The 25,987-nt window shown below is 33.7% G+C and overlaps 3 protein-coding genes across 3 annotated transcripts; 2 read left to right on the top strand and 1 right to left on the bottom strand.

Moving 5' to 3' along the window:
- Positions 1 to 695: 695 nt before the first annotated feature.
- On the top strand, positions 696 to 9,326 carry LOC110384184 (endocuticle structural glycoprotein ABD-5). The gene is made up of 3 exons (XM_021345331.3): positions 696 to 855; positions 2,504 to 2,625; positions 8,992 to 9,326. Exons 1-3 carry the CDS (start codon positions 841 to 843, stop codon positions 9,173 to 9,175), a joined length of 321 nt encoding a protein of 106 aa, XP_021201006.3. The 5' UTR covers positions 696 to 840; the 3' UTR covers positions 9,176 to 9,326.
- Positions 9,327 to 9,594: 268 nt separating this feature from the next.
- Positions 9,595 to 11,321, top strand: LOC110384148 (endocuticle structural glycoprotein SgAbd-5). The gene is made up of 3 exons (XM_064034462.1): positions 9,595 to 10,064; positions 10,569 to 10,678; positions 11,088 to 11,321. Exons 1-3 carry the CDS (start codon positions 10,053 to 10,055, stop codon positions 11,287 to 11,289), a joined length of 324 nt encoding a protein of 107 aa, XP_063890532.1. The 5' UTR covers positions 9,595 to 10,052; the 3' UTR covers positions 11,290 to 11,321.
- Positions 11,322 to 13,446: 2,125 nt separating this feature from the next.
- Positions 13,447 to 15,364, bottom strand: LOC110384145 (endocuticle structural glycoprotein ABD-5). Its single transcript, XM_021345256.3, has 3 exons — positions 15,236 to 15,364; positions 14,833 to 14,978; positions 13,447 to 13,843 (listed from the first exon to the last, which is right to left on the bottom strand). Exons 1-3 carry the CDS (start codon positions 15,245 to 15,247, stop codon positions 13,600 to 13,602), a joined length of 402 nt encoding a protein of 133 aa, XP_021200931.3. The 5' UTR covers positions 15,248 to 15,364; the 3' UTR covers positions 13,447 to 13,599.
- Between the last annotated feature and the right edge of the window lie 10,623 nt (positions 15,365 to 25,987).

The following is a 25,987-nucleotide window of genomic DNA, read 5'->3' as shown; positions in this document are numbered from 1 at the left end:
AAATGTAACAAATCCTTTTCTGAAAATCGCATCGATATCGGTTTAGCCAAACGCGAGATTATCGCGCACAAACATACATACCTACAAACCATACAAGTCAAACTTCTCACTTTGGCCTGTACCTATGTCTAAACACCTCCTTTTTTTTAAGTTGGTTAAATATTTTATAAATGATAAAATTTTTAACTGCCACATAAAAGTCAGAACATATTCACAGTTCTCAATAACATAGATAAAAAGTTATGTTAATTTAATTTTACCGAAGAGGCAGCCCTGCGATTATTGTGGAATCGCGCGGTGCGAAGCAATCACTGCTGTACGCTTGAGATTTTAGGCGCATTTTAGCATACAGTGGTTGCTGACGCGAAGGAGTAGGCAATTATCGTAATAGGTATTGGAAGTTTTCTACTGAGTGAAGTATCTGTAGTAATCTGTGCCATCGGTGACTATTAGTCATATTTAAGAGACACTATTATTCACAATACTGATAACAAAGACATTTACAGACGTTATTTAAAATAGCTAGCATTTACTTTCAATTCGTAAAACTATTAACGTGAGCATTGTGTCTTTATAGCGGGTTTTACCCTGTTGTTCAGACATCCGTAACGTAGCAACCGAGCGGATCCTAGCCCCATTCATATGTCGATCTGTGTAATGGTCAGGTAGAATTGGCTCTGTTTCAGCGCGGGCGCAGCACGCCGCTAGTATGCGGCCAGCGGGCGCACACACCCGCCACTCTTTATATATAAGGAGATCTTGCGAAACCGTTAGCACATTCGGACTACAACCTGTCCAGGAAGTCACCTGCTTCTTTTGTCATCTGTGAAACACTACAAGATGCTGTCCGTTCTGGTAATTATTTTCCCGATTTAAGTGTTTATTAGTGCGTCCAAAAAGGAACAAACAGTGTGGAAATTTGCATAGAAAATTGTGCCCATAAATTCAGTGTTTTGAACTGACGACCTTCCTATGGCTATGTGTTGACGAAGATGTGTTGTAAATACCGGCGCCTAGTGTATGAATGTTGGATTTACCTAATGTCATTAGAGGTTTAGGTTCTGACCTTTGCTATATCCGCGCATTGCAGGTTTAAGTATCGGTACATCATATTAAAGCTTTCCCTTGAAGTCAACATTTAATTCATGATTTGCCATTTACAACGTGCGTTTAAGTTTACTTACAATAAGATATATAGTTATTTAATATGAAAATTATAAGGAAAATTAAGTGATAATATCTTAAAGTGTATTTCCGTCAAATGTGTGAATTTTTGTGCCATGTTTATTTTTTTCTTCATTGAATCATCTGCGAAATTCTTTAAATAGTTTCTAATCCAAGCAACTTCAAAACATTTCTATAAAACATTTATTTTTTGTTTGTACCCTGTGGTCACACATGTTACATATTGTTATTTTGTCATAGATAAATAAACTATTAGATTGTACAAATAAATTAAAAACTTCACGTGTGGATCAGTCACGTGTTATCACATTGTTGCAACAAAAAAAGCTTTCCCGATCAATGTTTTTGTCAACATACTTACCTACGTTTTTTGCATCTACTCGGTACTCTTGATTCTCTTAGGTAAATAATTAGTGCACGAAAATTTAATTTATTCACTTATCTTTATGTCTTTTCTGGATGTCTGCGAGGAAATTGTAAAGAGCTATGTAATATAAGGTGTACTTTAAATATACAGCTTAACTTACATTTCAGATCAAGATGGTGAGTTTGTGAGTTTGTAGGTACTTGTCGGGGTAATCTGAAAATACAGAACCTAATAAGACAATTCGTTCCAAACAGAAAGCTACGTCTTTATGCCTATCATTTAAGGCTTTATATTAATCTGGGTACGGACAGTAGCTCCCTTAGGACGTAGTAAAAACGGCGGGAATTCGCTAATAAAAATAGACACAGCAACCAAATACACAAATATATGATCACATTCTATCTAGTGTTCTAGATAAGGATTATTTTATTAGAGTCAATAAAAATCCTTAGTAACAGTCTAAAGCCGGTCTGAGACCTTGAAAAAAATGCGTTAATGTGCTTTTTCCATTTGAAGATGTTTTCGTCTATTTAATTAAGAACGCGCAAAAAATTAAAAGGGGATTCAACACGACTGTAATTAGAGGTAATTGAGGTAGCAAATGGTTGTTTTTACGCATCTTATCATCTCATATATCGAGTGAGCAGGATAATATATCACCTAACAAACCCTCAGAGTTTACTCAAATCCCCCTGACTCCCTCCGACGTTGAATTTTTTAAGACGACCGATACGCTGCTAGGACGGTCGGGGCATACTTGCTCCTCAAGCATGGGGATTTTCTACCACCAACTTCCACGAATCAGACTGCTTTGTGAAAGTTTCTAAATACCACACTGTATTTCAACCCGACAATGAAGGAATAGGGCTCAGAGTCAGGATCCTAGGTATAGAAGTCACGCTTGCAACCACTAAAGTTTTATTCTAATATTGTTGTTTACTAACATTTCAGTGCGTGGTGTCTTTGCTGGTGCAACTGATGTCGGCGAGTCCTGCGGTGGACAGTCAGCCTGCTGCTCAGATTCTTAACTACGACATCGAAACAGCCAACATGCCCAACTCTTACAAATTCCAGTGAGTACCCATTGTTCAAATATTTAAAGAACATCTTGAGTTTGAAAACTGTAATAACAAACGTATTATGTCACTATAAATATGTTCTCAAATAATCTAAAAGGTACTAAAAGCAGAGACTTAATCGCAACTTTTATTTTTAACAATCAAATAATGTATTATTGACAAAATGTTGTCAAAGTAGTATCTAAGGAACATTTTGTATACCTAACACATTATTTCCGCATTTATCAAGTAAAATACTTTTCCGGACGGGCAATCAAAACTCGATTCACAAATATTATTTGTTCAAAATATTTACTAAATGAATATTAGTTTATTAATAACCTTTCAAATCAATTGAAAAACTATTAAGCTTTATGATTAAGTCATCAATCGAGTCATATTTTCGCCCGAAGATACTGTATTTAATTAACTATATTTTATTTAATCATAACAGTTTGATAAATGGGCGAAAAGCTTAAAGAATATTAAAACGTATGTTTCAACAAAATTAACACAAAGTTAAAAACCGTCACGCGTTGAATTGTAGCGATCTTTTATCAGTGTCTCCAAATGAGAACTTTGTAACGTTTAAGGCCATTGACCCCGTTAGATGAAAACGGTACACATGTAATAGAAACCTTCATCAATCGATCAAGACCATGGCAATAAAACAACCAAATAAATCTATTTTACTACTACACATTACCCAGACACTTGAACGTATACAAATCGGGCTCACAGTCTATAAATATTCTAAATGCATCGTTTATACCTGAATCGATTTACATTTATTTTTTTGCCAATAGCTATGAAATATTAAAGTTATTCGGTTGCATCTTGTTAGACTGGAAGCCGACCCCAACCTAGTTGGGCAAGGCTAGGTCAAAGCAGAGGCTTTATTAAATGTCCATCATTAGGAAGACTCATTCCATCATTAGTTCATCGTGACTTATTAGAGAAAATAACATTAAGTTATCATGAAGGCTGCTTTTGCAAACTGCTTCCAATAAATAAATAGTGAAAATTGTCAGCATGCCGGGAATTCTATTCCTGAATAAGCACAAATATCAATATTGATTGCTGTTGCAAAAGGAACCGAAAGGGCTAGCATCTACTTAAGTGCGTACGCACCTACACAGTCCACAGTGTCTTCACATAATTAGTCAATCCTCAGGTAAAGCCTAGCCTCGGTTACAAAACAGTGCCACTATAAGTTGTATGCAAGCATCCAAGGATATACGACACAGCATATCATATTACAACGCCTAGATTTTACTAATTCTAGTGACATTCGTCTGAACAGCTCGATTGCTAAATTGACGCATCATGTGTGTCTGTATGTCTGTCTTCAAATTGACGCAGACCACAACAGACCCTGACACCCCTGACCAGTTATTTCTTGCTTCATTTGTAAGCCATAAAACTCTAAGATAACATCATGAAGCTAAAACACTATTGTTTGCAGTTAGATACAAATTTAACCTTCCCATTTTGAAATATTACTTCATTTATTTAAAATTTCCCAGTATTGTATAGAAGAAGCTTCATAAAAAGCCCAAATATAAATGTAATTTAAATTAATTTCAAAACCACGCAAATCAAAAAGAAAAACCAGTCCATCTCTAACAGTTTTGCTTCATATGATTCTCACACCCTGGTCATCGACAGGCAATTTGACTTAGAAAGTTGTTCAACAAATTAGGATTTGTTTTTTGCTAAACATAATTACTGTAAATTACCAGGCAATTACAATAGTTGTATTTTGATCCTCGTAAAAACCAATAATTACTCTTAATAAACCTACTCCCAAACCATGTCAACCACTTGTTTTTATTGTTCTATTCATTTATGATTAACTCCAATTTGAATCGAACAAAAAATACATTCAAATATCTTAACTACATATGTATGTAATTATAATGGTCGTATCTCTCCATCTTGTTTAACTTGTCCTCCCACTCAGTAACCAAGTCTTTAAGCCGCTTTCAATCACTTACCTTCTATCTATGTATATAGCTATCCTATTATGATGTCATTTACTTTTTATAATTTACTGTCTCCAAATAAATAAAAATTGTAATGCGTCTGACAGCATTGAGCTCGAGGATTACAACAGCTATCAATAAACATAGGCGCGTTTAGATACCTGCCTAGTAGTATAAATGCAAGTGCGAAAACTATCAACATCTTTCAAAACAGTTTCTCTCTATGTTATGCAGCATTACCTTAAAGTAATCAAATATCTTACTTTAAATATAAATATCCTTTTCTAGTTGATCAATTAATAATTTCTAAATAAATTCCTAAAATAAACCTCACAAAATATCTAAACAATTTTAAAAATGCAATGTTTCAGGAAAATTGGCTAACACATTACAATAGGATACAATAGTGCTTTAGTCATATCTACAAACGGTGAGGGCATTTCAACTTTTCATCAAAACACGAGTCGAGCGTATTGCCAAATAATAAAATGACAAACAGCATTTAGAATACTAAACGAAAAGGAAAGCAAACGAGTGAGTCACATCAACCGCACTAGATGGACGTAAATATTTGCGGACCAACACTATAGAATGTCATGTTTATGTAAATTGACCTCTATATTGTCCTTAGGTACGTGCAGGTGTAACCTGTTAATCCGAATACGTGATCCACCATCTGTATAGGTACTAACGCTGTTTATTTGGAAAGCAAATATTTTTATACCGCTCTTCCGTGATATGCATTGTTGGCTTTCGGCTACAAGGATAGCGGCAAATGTTTGATCCTATGCACAACTTCCATTGTCTGGTTTCGTAACACCTAGTGGGTAAATACGGATATCGGATTATATTTGCAGTTCATTATTATAGCTGGTACCGGCTTATAGGTGCTAATGTGCTTTCAACGATAAACACACCTAAGGCGCATGCATTAAATATTGTTTTTTTTTTTTATTGAACTTATAAAGACGAGGAAAACAATGTATCAAGGAAAGATAATACGTTATTTCTAATTGCCGCTTTTACACTTTTCCAATTTATGACATCTTTTCTCTCTACTGCATTAGGTAGCTTACAAAAGCAATACAGAAAAGATACTTGTTTGTCAAAACAGTAGGTACTTTAAGTGGAAGTTTTAACGGTGTGGCATAAATATTAATGTTGCGTGACCCAGCACGCTCGCATCCTTTGAAACCACTATAATGTGTAACCCACATAATACTAGGAAACTGCAGACTAACTTCACACGATGCCTTTTTACCTAACTACTCCAGTATTCTCATGCATGCATTCACCAAAATAATATAAACACCCAAACACCTATTGGAAATAAACAAAAAACTATCGGCAGACCTTTACTGAAGAAACTATCTAACTTGAACTTGGAACTACACTAGGCTAAACAACCACAACCCTGAATAATACCTACTGATCGTATAAAATATCAAGTGAATAACGTAATAATGTGCTACAAAAAAAGGTGATATCATTTTAATGCACGTGAAGTAATTTGTTCTTAATTAATTGCAAAAACGTGGATGTACTTATAAGACACAAGTACGTTCAGTAATTAAGTTGTATCCGCAATGTACGTCATGCACCTATAATTAAATAAATTATATAAACGTTTTATTGGCGGGGCCTACATTTTCTCAGAATCTATAAAATATTTTGTGTATTATGTTTATCGTTCCATAAAATGATTCATTGTTAAAACTATCCAATAAAATGAGTCTATAAAACTAACATTTAAAAACCTTTTAAAAATTATGAACCACAAAATAGTTTCGAACGGATTCTAACAACAGCATTTCATAGCCAATGGTTTAACAATTAGTTGACGCTTATCGAACCCGGACCTCCAATACATTTATAAGCTCACCATTCTCGAACATCATGCATGTCAGTTTGTATTGTATAAAAAGTTGTACAGTGACATTGTCATGTCCAAAACAAAACATTATGTAGTACGCCTCCTTAAAGTTGAACGTACCAAGTACCCTCACTCCGTTACTCGAAGAAGTAAATGCCCTCGATTTTTTAAGGAATAAGTAACACTGTTCCGAAGTTCCAAAAGGTCCATTGAGGTCGAATTTCACTTAACTCTTAATACGGGTACAAGTGGTATTTTAAGGTGTTCCGGGATAACTCGTTTTTAAGCCCAGATAACTTTATACAAGCTGATGTTTTCTGGGAATTTGTTGCCCTTGTCAGGTTTTGCTGAAAAAAGTTTTGGCAACAGGATGTATTTTTATGGGACATGGGAAGATGTCTTTGAAGTCGGTATTTTTTACTTGATGACAAAATAACAACCGATGAAGCAATTGGTCCAAAGTCTACTATTACTTATTACTTAAGTGTGAAATAACTATATGTACAGTGATTAGTCATTGAAATACTGAAAATGTCAATGATTAGTATCTATTAACGTGCTTTGTGTTTGGTTGTGTGACTTAACATGGTTATTGAACTTTGTACAAAATAGCTTATAAGGTAGAAACCGTGGTATTTACTTAATGGATATTTACTTCAAATATGTTTAGGTAATCAATAATCATTTTGGGGAAATACATAAATTGTATGACTAACTCTCCTAAAATAAATAATGTCAAATGTTTTTTCAGCAATTGGAATTTGAAGTCAAATAATTGCTTAAACTTAAGTGTGCACTTACTTTAAGTTTTAGATTGCAATGCCAATAAATTCAATAATCATGATTCAACATGTCTGCATTATTTTTGCTCTACCGGTAAGTTAATAAGTAATCTTTGCAGAGCTTACTATAGTCAGCAAAAACATTGCAATTAAGAAACAAACATTGAACAATTAATCTACTTAGATAATTATTCTGTTTCAACGTGTCTACCGTGTCTACGCATATTTGACTGAACTTAATTTACTTTTTGCTTTGGGTATACAATTAGTCTTTACGCTTAGCTTACATTTCTAATGACGTTGCATGATCCTTTAGGCCTAGGCATTTCATTTATTTAACCAACATTTCGTCAAAATCTCACAAACGAGACAGCATCTATCCAAAACATCATACTTATCTTGGTAGTCATCCATAAAGGGTAAGTAGGTATGTATGATTCGACAAAAAAATAAATAAGCCATTTATTTTAGAATATCACCTTCATAGAACATTAGGTATTAACTTGGGTACATTAGGTATTGACTATTACCTAATATTTAAATTAAGCAAAAGTCGTTATAGAAAAAAAATACTCAGAATTTCTTAGCAGTCACGATGTTAGGATCTAAATGTTACTTCGACCTCTTTCAACTGATTAGCCATTTAAATTGACCAAAAAAGGTAATTCACGTGGCATCTTAAAGTCAAGGACGTTCATCACATGTATTTATGGGATAGGTAAACTAGTTTTCTTCACATTGACAAAAACATGAGCTGTTGGCTGTGCGTAGGCGTTGTGTCTACCAACCTTTTTGGAATTTCTAGATAAAACATTTATTATGACTGGCTGACTTAATTTATCTATTTTTGTTTTTTTTTTTAACGTTCGCCGTGTTTTTTTATTTATTTTACGGCTAAGTTGTTAGTTTGTAGTTTCTACTGGCAAAAGTAAAAGTATCTTGACAAAATACACGCCTTTAGGTAACTAATACAGGAGAAACCCCCTCAAACTAGTACATATTTTCCGCATTGGCATTTTTTTTTCTTTCTTACGAAAAATAATTAAAAACTTGTCTTTTCCTAAAGCGAAACTATCTTGTGCAGGCTGTTTTATTGCTGTCCAAATTTGGTAGCACTAATCACAACATAGACTCAAAATATGCTAAGTAGGTAACTTTTCCATTTCTGTTGGTGGCAGTCGGTTACTAAGGAACATTTACCTTTAAAGTCAAACTCACACTCAAAACCAAAATCGTTGGATATTTATTTCAAATGCCTATTTCTTACCGAGTCGCCATAGTCGGTATACGTTGCATACGGGAGGCAATTTATAATTGAAACCGTTGCACCACTGACACAATTTTCACGGTTACTCATTAACCACCTTTGTACCTAGATAAAAAAATATTTCCTTGTAACACTAACGAAAACGAACTATATTTTCCTCAATAAAAATATCATAGTTTAGCAGCGCCTGATCAATTTTAAGTTGTAAGTGATAGATGTGACTCTTTGCTCATCCAGCTACACATAGTCAAAACATGAATTACGTTTATATTAATTATTATCGGGAGCCCGTGGCTGTCACATTTATTTAACTGTGAAGAAGTGTTCTGGGTTCATAATCATACCTTCAACCTTTAAAAAAATCTTTTCACTGAAGTATTATATCTAAATAGGTACGAAACAGTATTTCATATAATTTTTAAATAACAGAAATATAAACTTACCCTACCTAATTTTATTCCATCTCGTTTCCAGCTACGACGCCACTGATGGTTCATCACGGACAGAGGAAGGTGCAATTCTCAACCCTGGCACCAAGGAGGCGGCGCTCGACGTCGCTGGCGCAGTGCGCTGGTACGACGCCGACGGACATTTGTACCAAATGACGTACAAGGCCGGCAAGAGAGGCTACAGGACAATCATCAAGATGCTATCATAATACATAGCGAGCAATGGATGTGCTGTCAAAGTATTAGTTCGAATAGAATTTCGATAACAAAAGACTGGACAAAATAATTTTATTTATTTACTAGAAATTGTTTATTTTATTTATTAAATTAACAGAAAATGTTTTTGATGGTGTGTACATAATTTATGCTTCTATTTAGTTAAAGTTCACAATATATTGTCGATGCTTCTTCCAAATTAATATTGTTGAAATCGTATTTTTTATCAATAATGTGCTCATAGATAACTGTCCAAAATTGAATCTCAACTTATTTATAATGATTAATATTAAGAATATAGAAAATAAAAATAAGATTAATTTTACAAACAAGCAGAGTATTTTTTTAAGTTTTCTGACATGGGTATAAGTGTATAGTTATGTATACGTTTAGATAAAAATAGACCTACGAAAATATTTTCATGAACGATTTTGTTTGACAAAATACAGATACAATAGTTACCATTACAATAATATGGCCAGTTAAAAGATTGCTTTATTAGCAAATATTAATTATTTTTATTGATTTTGATTAATTAAAAGAGTACAGATATGTGGTATAACAACAATAATAGCATCCTATCCTATAGGAACTCGTTCATAAACGGGAGATTAGTTCCACACACAGTGGTTAATATGCATTGATTGTGTCCACAAACAATTGCCTAGTAGGCCAGTATGCTATGTGCCAATTCCTGCGTTTGCCACATTTCATCACCTGATTCGTATTATCACCTTAGTTACTGCACTTCTACAATTGATGTAACTTGACAAACAGACAATGTATTTAAGGAGATTTTTCTAAGGTTTTTGTATCATTCACATTTTTGTGTTCTGGCTACTTGGATATCACCAATCTTCAACCACCACCATGATTGCTTTGGTAAGTTTTATAAAGTATTTTTTTAATACTTTAATACATCGTTTTTGACACTATTTTTTTTCTTTCTTTATAATCCTATTTATAATCCTCCACTCGATGAATGATAACTTTGAGCTTAGTGGATTATAACATCTAGTCAACGGTAGTAACGGCAGTCTGCTAACAGTCCATTTAGATTTGAGACTCTAAATTATTCTGCCTTAAGCCTTCTGAGAAAGGCCTAAATCCAGAGTAAATAAGTAATCTTGGGTACTAAGAACATTATATTAATCTACCTTTGACGTAATCTTTATAACTCAAAATAATTTAAATATCGAAACTACCATGTAAAATAACATCCATTTCAGAAAAGACAATGATTTGTAATAAAACTTTACATAACACCCATGTAAGGCGTGGGCTGAAGTTTACAACGAAAACTGTAAAACCTAGAACAATACTGAACGCATTACGTCACATTACTATGAAATATATGTATGTAATATGTATTTCGTCACGTTTCAGAAATTATTCGTGTTTGCACTCTTTGCCGCGGTGATCGCTGCTGAAGACAAACCGGTCGCTGAAATCCTGACAGAGAAAACCATTGTCAATCCTGATGGATACAATTTTGAGTGAGTATTCATATTAACATAACATTTCCATTTTCAAATAACATTAAAATATTCCTTTAATCGTCTAGCCTTTTCCAAACTATATTGGGGTATATGTGGCTTGAAGTATGACTGGCAGCTGAGATGCAGTGTTTCGCTGAATAAAAAGAAAACAAAATAAATCCAACCCGTTGGGACAATTAAAGAATCAAGATGTGTGGACACAAAATGGGGAGGCCTTCGCCCAGCACTTTGACAGTTCATGCTAAGAAAAAAAACACCTGAAATTTAAACTAATAAAAAAAATAAGATTTTGAGTTCTTATGTGGGGAAACTCTTTTAATACTATTCAAGTATATTAGACTAGCGTTACAAGTCTTCCTCAAACCACAACATCAAAAACTAATCACCCATTTTCTCCAATTTCTAGCTTCAAAACAAGTGACGGTGTCGCCCGTCAAGAAGAAGCCAGCCTGATCACCGTTGGAGACAAGCAAGGCATCTCCGTCAAGGGCTCTTACTCCTACACCGCTCCCGATGGCGAGGAGTACCAGGTCACCTTCACAGCTGACGACAAGGGATACAAGCCCACGATCAGGGTCGTCCCCGCAGGCACCAATGCGCAGCAGTAATTTGTTAATATTTGTAGTTTTGTACCGTTTTATACTGGTTAATATATTTTGTTATATTTAGTGGTGTCTTTTAATTTCCTCAACCAATTACGATTTCTACTTATAAACTATTGATCTATGGTTGATTTATCAATGGTAATGTAAAAGATGAATAAACATAAACGTTCGTCATGTTGATGTGCAATATTTTAGTTCAATGGTGCTGTAATAAGTATGTCTAAATGGTTTCATCCATCTAGAGCTAGAATTAATCGTATAATTTAAAGGTTTTATTCAAGTTAATAGGCAAATAAGTTCGACATGACATTATTCGTCACCATGTGTTTCGCTTCAAAAAAACTTACTACAGTTAACAGATAGTGTCATGGTTTTGTAACTAACTTTTTTATACACGTGACAAATTACTTAGTCATTTTGGGTGACCACATTTAGAAAAAAAATAGGGAAACTTCCACATAACTTTTTAAATAGTCAGCTGTTGTAAGATAACAACATACATTTTATGTGCTATAAGATGACGATCGCCTCAAATCCTTCCTTACCCCTATACCTTATTACAATTATATGAAATTAAAGCCTTAAAGGATAAAAATCCTTTTGGCAATAAAATACATTTTTAACACGACCGTAAATCATGGTCACCGCACTGCTTCTTTTTGTCGTGCATTTTTATTTAGTGGCTTCGTGCAGACAATGTTTTAGCAGGCACTTAATTTGAGCATGTTTACTCTCTCAAAACGTATTTTAGGAGAGTTTTATCAAATGAACCGCATTTCTCAGTGAAACGTATAGCAGGTAAGAGTTCATGTATTCCTGGCTTAATTTATTAAAAAAGTGGTTGAAGTTTAGATTGAGTGCTTTAGATTGTGGCATAACTTTTATTTACCCAAACATGAGACATGTCACTAGCGTAGGTTATGTTAATGTACAATTTCTATTACAATGACAATTTTTTGTCGGCACGACATGGATAAACCAATCTTAGAACATGATTATTACGAACAATCCAAAGCTGATCTGAATTAAGAAGGATGAAACTTTAATTATGATGTCAAAGATGCCGAATTAGATTTATAGATTTCAGTTATACGTTTATTGACAGTAGTTGTTTTATTCACAGACTGGCTGCTTCCCGCGAGTCGCTTCCGTTTAACCGCAAAGAGTAATACTTCAATCACTAGGTTAAAGCCTACAAGCGTCCCCCATTTTTCCTCTATACCAATATTCATCTAAATCTATCCAGCTTTTAAAGACACCGTAAACTTTCGTTTCATTCATCAAATAATCTTCTTTTTAACAAGTAAGTAGTTGCATGAGATAATCATTTAAAAAAACCCAGTGTAGCCGACAGATTCAATTATTTAATGTGCACGTAATATTTGTGAAAGCCGAGAAAATGTAAAATTATTTTCACTATTTTTACAAAACTGGTATTCTGATTTAAAAAGAATGAAACTTTTATTATGATTTTTATAACTTAAAAATTATATCTAAATTATAAGGTATAACTTAATTATAACAGATGTTGTACAACCTACAGGTTAAATTAAAAATACCCTGCTGGTGGGACCTCAAATGAAAATATCAGAGAGCTATCGATTCTAAACTGAAAGTGATACATTTGTCATAATGTCATAATCGTTGGTAAGTACACCTATGTAATTTCGTTTACTGCGAGTTTAATTTAACATCATTACATTCAATTACTAATTTTAACAAAATTTTGCTATTGTCGTCTTAAATGTTAGTAAATATGTATTTATGTCGCCATCAATAGTAATTGAACTGTTCATAGGTTAATTAAATATATTTTTTATGACCGCTGTTTTCATTACTTATTTCATCATTTTAACTGAACGGTACCTTTTTATTTAAGGCTAATTTAAGACCTTCATATGCAAAACATCTCGATATATTGTTTAAGTAAGATTTGAATAAATCACTAAACAAAATAATCATTGAAAACCATAAAAGGCCTACTGTTTTTTTGAGCTTTGGAACTAGATTTTAATTCCGACAGATGATAGAAAAATCATCTATTATTTTTGTACCCATACATGTTACCATGGAACAACGAGCCGATTGCATAATCATACTTAATATTAATGTGTAGTTATTAGAGAGTTGCAAAAATAAAATTAAATAAAACCAAAGAAAATTCGTATCGAACCTTTATTTAACGCAGTTGCAGGTTTTATTTGGCAGTGATTACAGTTTGGTATGGTAAGGATTACATCCTACAAAAGACGATGTTTTTGGTTCAAGCAATAGTAGAGGACATTATATCAAGGAGTATTATCATCGGTGAGTTTATTCTTCAGGAGCAGGGGCGGCGGGTGCGACGGGTGCCGCGGGTGCAGCCGGTGCCTCCTTTGCAGGTGCATTTTCGTCAGTAGGCTGGTATCCGTTCTTGTCAGCCAGGTAGGTGACGGAGATCTTCTGGCCATCGGGAGCAGTGTACTTGTAGCTGCCTCTGACGACTAAACCCTGCTGTTCAGTGTCGTTTTTGTACTCTCCTGATTCTTGCCTTGAAGTTCCGTCGCTAGTTTCAAACCTGGTGAAAGAAAAGTGTTGGTTAGAGAGATGTGCTGAATAAGATATGTAAAATATTAGTTATATTTTGTTTGAGAGTTTGTTGCTCCATTTTTTTTCAGCTTTAACACGTAGTGAGCTTAAAAACTCAGTGATATGTACGTCCCGTTTTTTTTTTCAGGGATATTATTAAGATATTACAGAATGCAATTTATAGTGCCTATAGGTATTATGTATTGACATAATTTATTGTCTTCTGTGTGGTGTCACAGAGTGGGTCACTGATATACCTCATTCCAAACAAGACACGTGCTTTTGTATACCCAAACAAATGTTAGTAAACAAGTCATCTTGATGATAATGCCCTTTGACAAACAATGGTCACTTAGCTCATGTAACACTTCAAATAAAGAACATAATCGTACACGTTATGTCATACAGACATTTTTATTGCCTGAATGAGTCAATACCCAAGAATAGGTACTTTGCTGCGTATTATAAGATGTATGTATGTATGTATTATAAGATGTGATTGAAACTTAGCAACAATAAAATGTTAGGTACATAACTGTTTTCTTTAATTAAGAATTCATAATCATATGCCTAACCTTTAACGAAGAGAAAAATTACTATAACGAGTTTCTTGGATCACGTATGTATGATAAAGTATAATAAAATTCTCTATCTGCGTAATTCAGTAATTGCATAGACTGTCTTCCGCCCTTTTGTTAACTTATGTAAAAGTTAAATAAGTAAAGATTTCGCCGGACTTTAAAATGCAACATATTACAAATACAACGACTATCAATTGCATTGCACCCCTTCCTTGATTATTTGAATATAAAATGTACACTTAATTTATACGAAATCTTATCATTAGATATGTCTGACAAAAGCCCGTGAGGCTGACAAAGAAAAGTGCATATAATTAGAAGAACTTTAAGTAAGACAATGGTCTTCTTATCCCACAAAACAAGGCAAGTTAAAACAAAAAAAAAACTATGTACTTACTCAAAGTTGTATTTATTGATGTCAACGTCATCTACTTGTTTGACGATCTCGACGGGTGCTCCGGCTGCGGGCGCTGCGGCTGCGGGCGGCGCGGGCGCATCCTCCTGGGCGAAGACCAGCGCGAGAGCGGCGAGGGCGAACAAAGTCTGTAAATAAAGGGAAAAAATTAGGGACTTATTTGTTATCACTTTGAGGGTTAGAAGTATTAATTATGTTGGGTTGGAGCTAATTGGTTGGGTAACTTTTTGGTAATATTAGTATTAATTTCAGCAGGTTTTTATTTGTTGTTGAAGTTTTAGATTATTCAGATTTAATATGAAATTCAGTTTTTTTAAATTACTAAAAGGTACCTACATCTTTCAATTCAAATGATTAAGCCAAAAAAAAAACAAAAATAACTTACAATTTTCATCATTTTTAAAGATATTTTTTAAGTGAACAATTGAAGTAAGGATGTGTTGGTTGTAGGACGAGTCCTGAACGTCTATGCTCTGAAGTTACAACTTGAGCTATAAATATCATTTCAATGTATTGACAATGCGATGTTTCGAAGTTTCATTGGGAGGCAAGGTGTTAATCACTATCATGCAAACAGTTTATTTAAGGTGATCCAAGAAACGTTACAGGGATTTGTGAATTGTGTAAATTGTTTGTCAGCCGGCCCAAACGTGTGTCTCTTAACCTACATTCGCGACGCACAAACGCGTATCCTTGAAGGTACAATTTTTGTTTTGATTGAAGATTCACACTAATATGACAATGCACCGCTATTAAAGCTATTAACAAAGTGCTAATCATATCTAAAATATACTCGGCTATTTTAAACGGAGGCAAATATTGTGGTTTCTTATATAAGCATCTAAATATCTAAGCAATCTTAATCTTTGGTCATTTTAACGCTCGCGTTCAGACGATTTAGAGGTCCAGGCGCGCTACTTGAATTATTTGGTTTATACACGTAATTTCATATAACTTCATAAGGTTAGACAAAAATTAAAAATTAATCGAGTGCTCAATTCAGTCCAGTTAAGACTTGAACCTTAGTTGCCCATATTGAAAGCGTAAACTATAAATCAAATTAAAAAAAACAAAAGCCGGTGCAATTGACTTCCATCGTGTTACACTTTCAGAATAAACCGGAAGCCTGCTCCGCTCAAAAGTCTTTGGGTGCCTGAAATTACAGTGGCGGCGTAGCATCGGGTAGCACCCGGGGCGGACTACCTATTGAGCACCCCCCAAATACGACAAAAATAATCACGTAGTAACTCGAATTTTTTGGGTTTTAGGACACAATTGAACCCAAACATGCCTTTGTTATTTAAGCCGCGAGCGTAGCGAGCGCGAAATTTTTGATTTTTGGAACTCAACACTACCCAAAGAAGTTTGAAAAAAAAAACCGTAAAGTGAAGAAGCCGCGAGCAGAGCGAGCGCGAAATTTTAGATTTTTGGGGCGCAAAGATACTTAAAGAAATAAGAAGTGTAAAGTGAAAGGCGCGAGCGCAGCGATCGCGAAATTTTTGGAGTTTTTGACCACAACAGTACTCAAACATGTCTGAAAAAAATTACTGCAAAGTGAAGAAGCTGCGAGCGTAGCGAGCGCGAAATTTTTCAGTTTTGGAACCCAAGGTACTCAAACAAGTTTGAAAAAAAAGCACTGTAGAGTGAACAAGCTGCGAGCGTAGCGAGCGCGAAATTTTTTTAGTTTTGGGGCACAAAAGTCCTCCGCAGCTTATAAATAGCACCTAAACTGCTTTATATCCACCGTAAAGAGAATTTTCTAATTGTTGGTTTGGGAACTCTCTTTAACTCAGAATTAAGCACATATAAAAAGAAACCGTGACCGAAGCGAGCGTCAGTTGTTTTTGCTACTTCGGGGCTTTAGCTTTTTGTTAGATCGAGGACTCAAAAAGTAAGCGCAGAAGAAATTATAAATTAATAAAAAACCGCGAGCGAAGCGAGCTGATTTTTTTTCTAACTTTGAGAAATTAATGTAAGTAATCAGGTAAAAGAAAAAATACAAGAGAGGGGTGACAGTCGGATTGAGAAGGGTGACACCCCTGTCAGTACTGTTGTAGTTTTGTTTAAAATTTGTATAACGCGCAGTAAATGGTAGCGAATCTAGGCTTGACTAGTCCCTTCTGTCAGCACCATCCTGGTCATGCAGATATGTGCCGACCAAGATGGCACCCCCCGAGACGTGGCACCCGGGGCGGACCGCCCCCTCCGCCCCCCCCTTACGCCGCTACTGTGAAATTATGATATATTTCGGGATAATTAAAGCACTAGATGTTTAGGATAAATAAGAGCGGAATATTTAATATAGAGAGTTGCTCAGTAATAACAATCGTGATGTTATTTATTTAAGGCAAACCAACAAAATATTTGTCATATAAAATTTTATTTGTGTTTAGTCGGTCCTTCTAACATTATCTCCTATTAAATCGGACCCTCATTTTCTAAGAGGATGTATCAGTAGGGCAGGTCACGAGTTCACAACAGGCATGACGTCACTACCTACGAAGATGAGTTTTAATTACTGGTTGTAGCAACCAAAGAGGTCAAACGATATGAAAGGTACATATCCTTAGTGTTTGACGATGTGCATACATGTATAGTTACTGTGTATGTATGTAGATATCACAAGGGTTATGTAATAGAAGGCTGCGGTTACCCACACCGCGCAATATGTCATTGTAATTGAATTTTCAATAAAACGTCTCTAACTTGACGTAGGGATGTGTGCATCATTTTTACCTGATTTGCGCGGAACCTGCAAGAGGGTGATAATAGTAAAATGTTATTCTAGTATTGTCTGCCTTATTTTAGGATGCCAAATCTTACATGTCAGTATTAGGTAGGCCATTGTAGGTACTACTAAGTAATAAATTAGATGCAATCGCCAAGAGGCCTTGGCCTCAATGGCCAAGAGAGGTTTTCCCTTTGTTTTGGAATAGGAAGTACTGGACCGAATAAAAAAAGTTCGATAGCCCATATATCGACGAAATAGGCAACTTCTTATCCTGGATAGCGGAGGTACCCACGGAATACGGGTGGAATCGCTGACGGAATCGACGGAAGACGGAAGTTCATAAATAAGTATACAATAGGCAACCCTGCAGTAAAACCTACCTAGTCAGAATACATATAGCCTGACCTCGTGGAATACACAAACGTACCAACACAAACCATGCTTACTCGTCTATGGTTGAAAAAAATGTTATTTATGACTCCGATGCGGAATCAACGGTCAATTATATCGTAATAAACTTTTTTAAGGCCATTACTGTTTTGTTTTCGACGGAAAATTACCGTATTTTTCTTCAAAGAAAATATATTTAAATGAATTTTTGTATACATTGGTATTTTGAATACAAAGAAGACAGAATTAATTGATTAGATTTTTCTTATCTTGATTGGATGTTCAGTTCGATAAAAAGCATGTTGACATGCAAGTCCCTGTTGAATGTCAAACGAATACTAAATGCTAAAGCCAAAAACCTTGCATTTACAACATTATAATGTTGGATTCTTCTTAATGAGTACCATAAAGCACAGAACAAAATAATATTATATTCATCGATATTGATTCTGTCTATGTTGTTTTTGTATGCCTATTGTTTCAAAAAAAATATTTCTGGGCCTTTTAATTACATCTTGAATAATTAAGATTCAAAATTTGACACGGTAAAGCGGGGATCTTTCAAGTCCGCTTAATAATTTTAAAACCTTCTAAAAAATCGATATTTTTTTGTACACATACGTAAGCCTGTTCTTAGTCTTCGTTAAGTCACTCTTAAATACCGCAAACAAAGAAAATTGGTTTTTGTTAGAAAATATTAGAATTATTTAATGTACCTGTTATATTATATATTACTGTTTCTGTACATGCATGGTACAATACCGGTTTTATTGCATGTCGTACATAAAGACTTATGTTTGCTTATTAGCAGCTACATACATAACTGCGTACTTTTTTGCATCTCTATTTCTGTACCTAGCAATATTTTATTATTTGTAAGAAATAAATTGAATGACAAATTACATAATGTGTCTTCTTTTTACAATCATTTGTTCTAACTAAATTAAATTTAAATACATGCATTTACATGTATTTTTATTAAATTGGAATTGAAAACGTTTAAAATAAAATACAAAGGTTGTTTTCAAGAGAATCTTCGTTCCGTAATGATTTACGGTATTGTTATTGTTCATTAGCTCACTCTTATTAATTTTTGTTATCCCAATTGCATTTCTAGAAATAAGTATTGTCATCGCTTTTCAGGTACTATAACTGAACCGCATCCTTTCGCTGCAAACTGCACTCTTATGCGCTGCATCTACATAACAGGTGAATTCCACATAATAAGTATCTAAAACTTAATTATAGTTTAGGCTTATTATCCTGTATCCACACGATTTATAATGCAGGTAAAAAAATCAAATTTATATTTAGAAAATGAACGGGGTTTTTTTCATTCCTATGTTGCGGTAGCTATCATTAAACCTTTATATATTGATCCAATATGTATCGTCTCACTCTATTTCTCTATTGCCTTGGAGAAGTGACAAGGTATAGCGAGCAAGGGCACGGCTCCTATTACATAACAGTACATTATAAACAAACCTCTATATATCCTAGTTAAAGACAGACTTTTTGCTTTAACATTATAATGCATTTTATGCAACATAAACAAATGCGATAATGATTAGAATAAAAACTTGTGTTATTGATAAAATAGTCAAGGTTTCTATGACAGGTAATTTTTTATCGATTTTAAGATGTAAAATTATATGTTTTTAAGCTAAAACATGTTTAATGCTTAGTATACAAACGTTTATTGCGTTCAAATATTATACATATTCGTAATTCAATAGGGTCTTCAATTTTATTGAAGGATTAACTGAGCTAACTGGGAGCTTAGGGACTGAGATGATTTTTCAATGACCTTGATAGTCAACTTTGAACCAAGAAATTAATCTACTGATATTTGTTTGTTCTTCTTCTTTAATGTACAAGATAAACTAATTAACCACACATAAACACTTATGCCTCAATGTAGGTAATCAATGTTGCGGATTAATGATGCGTAACATTTAAAACTAACTGCGTATCTTTCAGGGTTGCGTCTATTCGAGTCTAAAATGAGCTAACGTTTATATTTTAGCTATCTAATTTTATTTACTTTGAAAACGCAAGGGCTACTTAAAGGGAGCTCTGATGCTGAGCTTTTTATCCTAAAAATGTTTTTAATTATGGTATGCGCTTCTCTCAAATCGACATCAAAAAAGGAGAAGGAACTTCTCTGTAGGATGAAGTAATTTTATCATATAGTAATGATTAAGGTAAGTATCTTGATATGTCTGAATCAACAGATTGTTTTTATAATTTACAGGAATGACTGTTTATCATTCCGATCTGTCTTATTCGAACCCAAAAGTAATCAGTGCATACCTTTACATTAGTCACATGCATGGCTAAATAATCGAAATATCAACTGAAGTTTATTCGCCTTGGCATTACGATCGCGCGTTCATTAGGACGAGAACGTAAACAGTTCATATTTTTGTTAGTGAACTTTAGCCACAATAATTATATAACCTTGACTATGTCAAAAGCTCCAATGCATAAAAACACAATACCCAATTAAATAAAGATTAAACGCAATAGACAAACAATATGTTTGAATGGTCAAGCCTTCAAGGACCACGTTTAGTTTTTTTCCAAAATTATTGGTTATTAATAAAATGCCATGATGAACTTTGTAATAATGTAAAGTTTTTATAGCTCATCGCGTCTCTTCATGTAATTATCCCTAACTGCCTAATAGGTATTTGGTCAATCGTCGTATAAACACTAAATTATTGTTTTATCTACCAAATAAACGATAAGGTTCCGTCTTCGGAGAATACTGAAATCAAGTTCTGCCCTCCAATAATATCTGACCCAAATATAAGTCTATAATAATGAAATACATTGTACATAGGTACGTGAATATACACTATAGAAAAGATTACAGATAACCACTGCATGTTGATTAGCATAAGAAGTCCCATATATATATTACATTGTATGAAATTACATAACTAAAGTTTGCTTATAAAGTTAAGGCCATCGAGACTTCCACTTGATCGTAGAGAAATATTCATTTTCTAGTAAAACAGTTAACCTTAAAAGTAGTCACACCAAGTTAATGTTAGATTTAGTAAATGTTCTGCAAGGACAGATGGACGATTAACTTGTTACGTAGTATAATGACACTATTGTAGTTTTACCAAACTACAGCTTAGTTCATCGTTTCTTCAAACGTCTCTACGGATATCTACGGATGAGAAATAAATCTAACTTATTTATGGCTCTAGGGACACGCTGTTAAAAAAACTAGATAGAAATAAAGACATGATTGACTGCTTATTCTAATTCCCTAAAATTATTTGATATAGGAATACCCTTAACAGAAATTAGATAAAATACAAGGACCTTAGAGTGCGAAAATTCATAATCTGTCAGGAGTTAAGACTATGGACTAGTTGATGTAGCTCTTTGAGGACAAATAAAAAGCAGCCAATTGTGTACTGATACTGTATTCATACTGTTTAAAATAAATTGCAGTTAATTTTATACCGTAATAAATTATAATATCGTGTACCACTAATACGGGTCGGTCACAAAAAGTTTTGCCTCATCGAAACTATGAATACAAACCAATTAACTAAAGAAGGTAATACAAAAGCTAAATGAATGGTTTCTTTAAAGTATTTAAAATGATTTGAAGGTTTTATACCCGTAATATAAATGATAAAAAAACACTTTTTTTGTCGTCACTAATCATCATCATCATCATCTCAGCCATAGGATGTCCACTGCTGAACATAGGCCTCCCCCTTAGATCTCCACAGATACCTGTTGGAGGCAACCTGCATCCATCGTCACTAATAATTTAATTCAATTGTTTGTGGTGCTTGAAGCTCTTATTGTGTCCTTCTAGGTCCATTCCATAGTCCATAGGTAAATGAAGGGTGCATCCGATTTAACTACAAATGAACAGCTTTATCGAAAGTTTAAAATCTTGTTACGTATCGTCTGCTGTGAGTCACCGTTGTTATATATATTTTATGTACTTATGGGTATTTAGTTATTATCTTACTAGGTATAAAAGGTTAGGAAAGCTTAATTATCAGATTTTGTTTAACTATATTCTGCACAAATTGAGATGAGCAACCGGTTTGCAATTAGTTGTAGCCCCCGACATTACTTTAATATCACTTATTATTTGTGCCAGATATTTATACAAATTAAATGACAAATACTAAACATAAGCACTCGTCGCTATAAATTAAGTATGTTAATACTAAAATAATTTTATATTGAAACAAATATTCATAAATAACCTCAATTGTATGTTATGTGCTTGAAGATATCTATATAATACTAAAGAAATATAATTACATCATAAATCATCATTCTCCTGCCCTTATCCCAATTTTATTTGGGTCGGCGCAGCATGTTTTCTTCTTCCATACTCTTCTATCTGCCGTCATCTCACAAGTAACATTCTTTCAATTAAGTCATAAATATAATAGCCAATTAGTACTGTGTACATATTTGTTCACCTTCTATCAGTGCCTACTTTTATTTGGTACAAACTCATACACATTTATTGTGGGGACATCAATATTCTAAATGTCAACAGACGAGCACGGCCGCGATGGGTCAGGTCGTAGTATCACTTTAGCCCCGTTTAATACCTTGTTTAACGTAAGTATCTAATTTATATAATGACATGTAAGCATACTAGGTATTAAAAATTAAGCTACCTAGAACTTATATAGTAAACTCGGCTTTTACATGCACCAGTTTTACTTAAACAATTTTGGTCTAAATGTGGCTTATATTATTTTGGATGGTCTCCTTTGGGCCAGAACACCGGGTGTAAGTAATGGTATCAATGTAATTTTAATTAAGAATAAATACTGAATAAGGATGACTAACGTTGTAAGTTACAAACTTGGATATTAAATAAAACTGAGATAGTCGGTACCATGCTATTGCAGAGATACTCGACTCTATGACTAAATGATGGCGTAGCGTAACTTAAGACTGGAAAGGGTCACCGTGTCACTAGCGTGATTGCGCTTCGTTTCTGGCAGATGCTATAGATTTTGTTAAGATTAGCTCACTTTCTATACCTTTATTATACACTTTAGAAGAAATTAGGTACTAGCAGTATTCCATGCGTTTTTTTTATTGTAGTGTTGAAGTACATTTCAACGCAAACATTGCTTATTTTAGTAACTATAGTAAAAACACACGTTTGGCTTATATCTGTCAAAAGATAATAAGGCAAATATTATCAACGAAGCCTTAAGTTTACACCATCATACTAGACTCTAGAGGATCGTTTTAGCAGTACCTATTTAACATGCACATTCAAAAACTCACACGAATATGTGTAACTTAATGCTTACTTTATTACTTGCCTATATATCTTGCAAAAATGGCTAATAAAGATTAAAAAAAATAATCTTAAGCTTTCCTAAAAAAATATAATATCCGTTAGGAAAACTGATTTTAATTAATCTGATATAGTATACCATTTTTAATTCTGTACCTATAGCATTTTTAATTTATTTGCGCTTTTATAATTAGAAAAGCCTACCTGCCTACTTCTACTTTTACTACTATGTTGTGTGCAAATCTCTATTCTGTGCCGGAGGCTTCATCACTGTCGCTACCTACGAAGTTCATTACAAACTTATGATTATGACATATTAAAATTCAAGTATTTCTCGTCGAAAGTTCAAACAACAACGTTTGATTACTTCTGATTACCAAACAATCACAGCTTGTTTATTATACACAAAGATTGACCAATATTGTCTGAATAGCTCATCGTGAGACCCTCAAACTATTTGGCACATGTGCTTAGAATTACACTCATCATGACATGGCATAGATGCCAATAACAAAGATATTTTTTGGTCGGGACCAGTTTTTTTTTTCTGTTTACACAAGGAAAGATTTGTAAACTCTCATAAGCTTAGCCTAGTATGTTTACGTAAAGGCCTATTACCTACAATTACCTACTAATTATTTAAATTACGTTATAAGAACTTATTACATTACTATTGATGGCTACCGGGCGTCAAGTATTTAACTACGAGTTATACTAGTTCCTGAATCTCAGGAGACCCATTTCTGAATTTTAAATGAGGTTTGGAATGTTCTATTTTAGTTAAAAAATTATACTGCCCCGATCCTCGGTTATAAAGGACCAACCACAGAAAGGGAAGGAAAACAGTTTCCCATTTTTTCAACGCGCTTAGGGAACTACGACCTTTCCTTATTTCTACAGACTTCATAGTAATACGTTTTATTTAAACAGAAGACAACTGTTAGCTGTAAAAAGATGAGGAGTTGGTCTTAAGCTAATAAAGAAACAGAAGTATAATGATCAAACCACAGCGACCTTGTTCAATGAAAATAATGAAAAGATCGTAGCTTCCGAATAAAAATTAGACTATGTTAAGGTAATTTTCGGTTTATATACCGAGACGGTAACTCGTCTAGAAGGCTATCTCATGAATAGGCTGGTTTTTAGTCACAAATCACCTTATGCCTGGCTTTTCATATTTCTTTCTAGCTTGGTCGTTTTCAGGACCAAAATGAATTTTTCACTATTGAGTCACGATTGTCATTTGTTTTGGCATTAGTTATAGGGCAGTGTGTTTGATTTACAAAAACACTTCACTTCAGTGGGTTTTGTTAACATTTTCTTCATACATTCCATTTAAGAATCACCGAGAAATTAAAGTCATTGTTATAATAATATGTTTAAACTTATTGTACAAAATTATGGTAGAGTCTGCCAACAATTTCTCACAGCTATAAATAGCCAATTAGTAATTATTATATTGTTTTATTAATGTTTAATGCATGCTGCACATATTGTAAACAAGAGTTACATAAGTCTTCGTGTTATTATTAGCAAGATTTTATAATGAAATGATTAATCATGAGCAATAAATAAAAACAAAGACTGAAATGCAATGTTTGTCATTCTTAAGTACTTAACTGAATATTTATAGGATTCTTAGTTGAATTATTAACTTTAAAAATCACCAAAATTTCATTTCCTCTGCTTTTGTTTATGAATTAAAATTTATCAAAACAAAAAAAAAGCATTTTCAGTACAAAAAAAAATTAGTCATAATCAAATTACAATATCTTACAAAGGATACAATAGTACTCACATTTCACAACCACTAACACTGCAAAACAGATACATATATGCACATTCATAAAGTCAAATCTTCAAGATTTAATAATAATCTTTTTTCTTAGTAAACCTAAGCCGGTCGCCGGAGCTTCAGCAAACACATGACATAATGACAATACGAAGCTTAAACGAACCCATTGTGTTTTCACTCACGTACTATTTCTTAATATGTCTGTCATGATTTTTGTGACGGTTTTTATCATGTTCAATTACATTTTTATAATGAAGTACTACTGCAATATGTGGTACTACTTCTCATACTAAGAATGATTTGAAATATTCCAAATTATAAGCGTAACCTAGATATAATTAGGTATGTCAAAATTAGACGCTGAAAGGCGTATTAATTTAATATATTGAATTACTGCTATGTACTTCTACTACCATATTTTATATTCACTGCACAGCACAGTAAAATAAACAATATAATAACACACAAAAAGGACTGACTGCATACCTGCTTACTTCAAAATCTGCATAAAGCATATTCCGTTTCCACATAATCTATGAGAATACTCAAATGATACATACTTGATTTATTCATTTAAATAAATATAAATATGCAATTAAGTGAAACACATTTTATTTAATTATGCACTTCTTCAAAGGCACTACAATTTTTTTATCACATCGGTATGTGTTTGATTCTCTCCCAAAATGCAACGCAAAACCTGTGTGCAACGATATTTTGAGAAAAACCCATTATCAAAATATAACAATACTTTTTGTTGAAAACTACATAAATGCACTTTTTAATTAGTGTGAATAGATCAACCGCATCCCTAATCATATTACTATTGAATGAGCGATTTGCGGTTTCCACAAAAGTTCATAAAAAAGTGCTGAGATCTCTTGAAAACATAGAATGGAGTGAGGAG

The sequence above is a fragment of the Helicoverpa armigera genome, chromosome 4 (assembly GCF_030705265.1).
Source record: "Helicoverpa armigera isolate CAAS_96S chromosome 4, ASM3070526v1, whole genome shotgun sequence".
Lineage (NCBI taxonomy): Eukaryota > Metazoa > Arthropoda > Insecta > Lepidoptera > Noctuidae > Helicoverpa > Helicoverpa armigera.
The sequence above is the reverse complement of the archived record's forward strand: the minus strand, read 5'-3'. Positions and strand labels throughout refer to the sequence as shown.

Coding starts and splice junctions, on each gene's coding strand:
- LOC110384184 (XM_021345331.3), top strand. Junction 2,626..8,991: donor CCCAACTCTTACAAATTCCA/GTGAGTACCCAT, acceptor TCTCGTTTCCAG/CTACGACGCCACTGATGGTT.
- LOC110384148 (XM_064034462.1), top strand. Junction 10,679..11,087: donor CCTGATGGATACAATTTTGA/GTGAGTATTCAT, acceptor TCCAATTTCTAG/CTTCAAAACAAGTGACGGTG.
- LOC110384145 (XM_021345256.3), bottom strand. Junction 13,844..14,832: donor ATCAATAAATACAACTTTGA/GTAAGTACATAG, acceptor TTCTTTCACCAG/GTTTGAAACTAGCGACGGAA.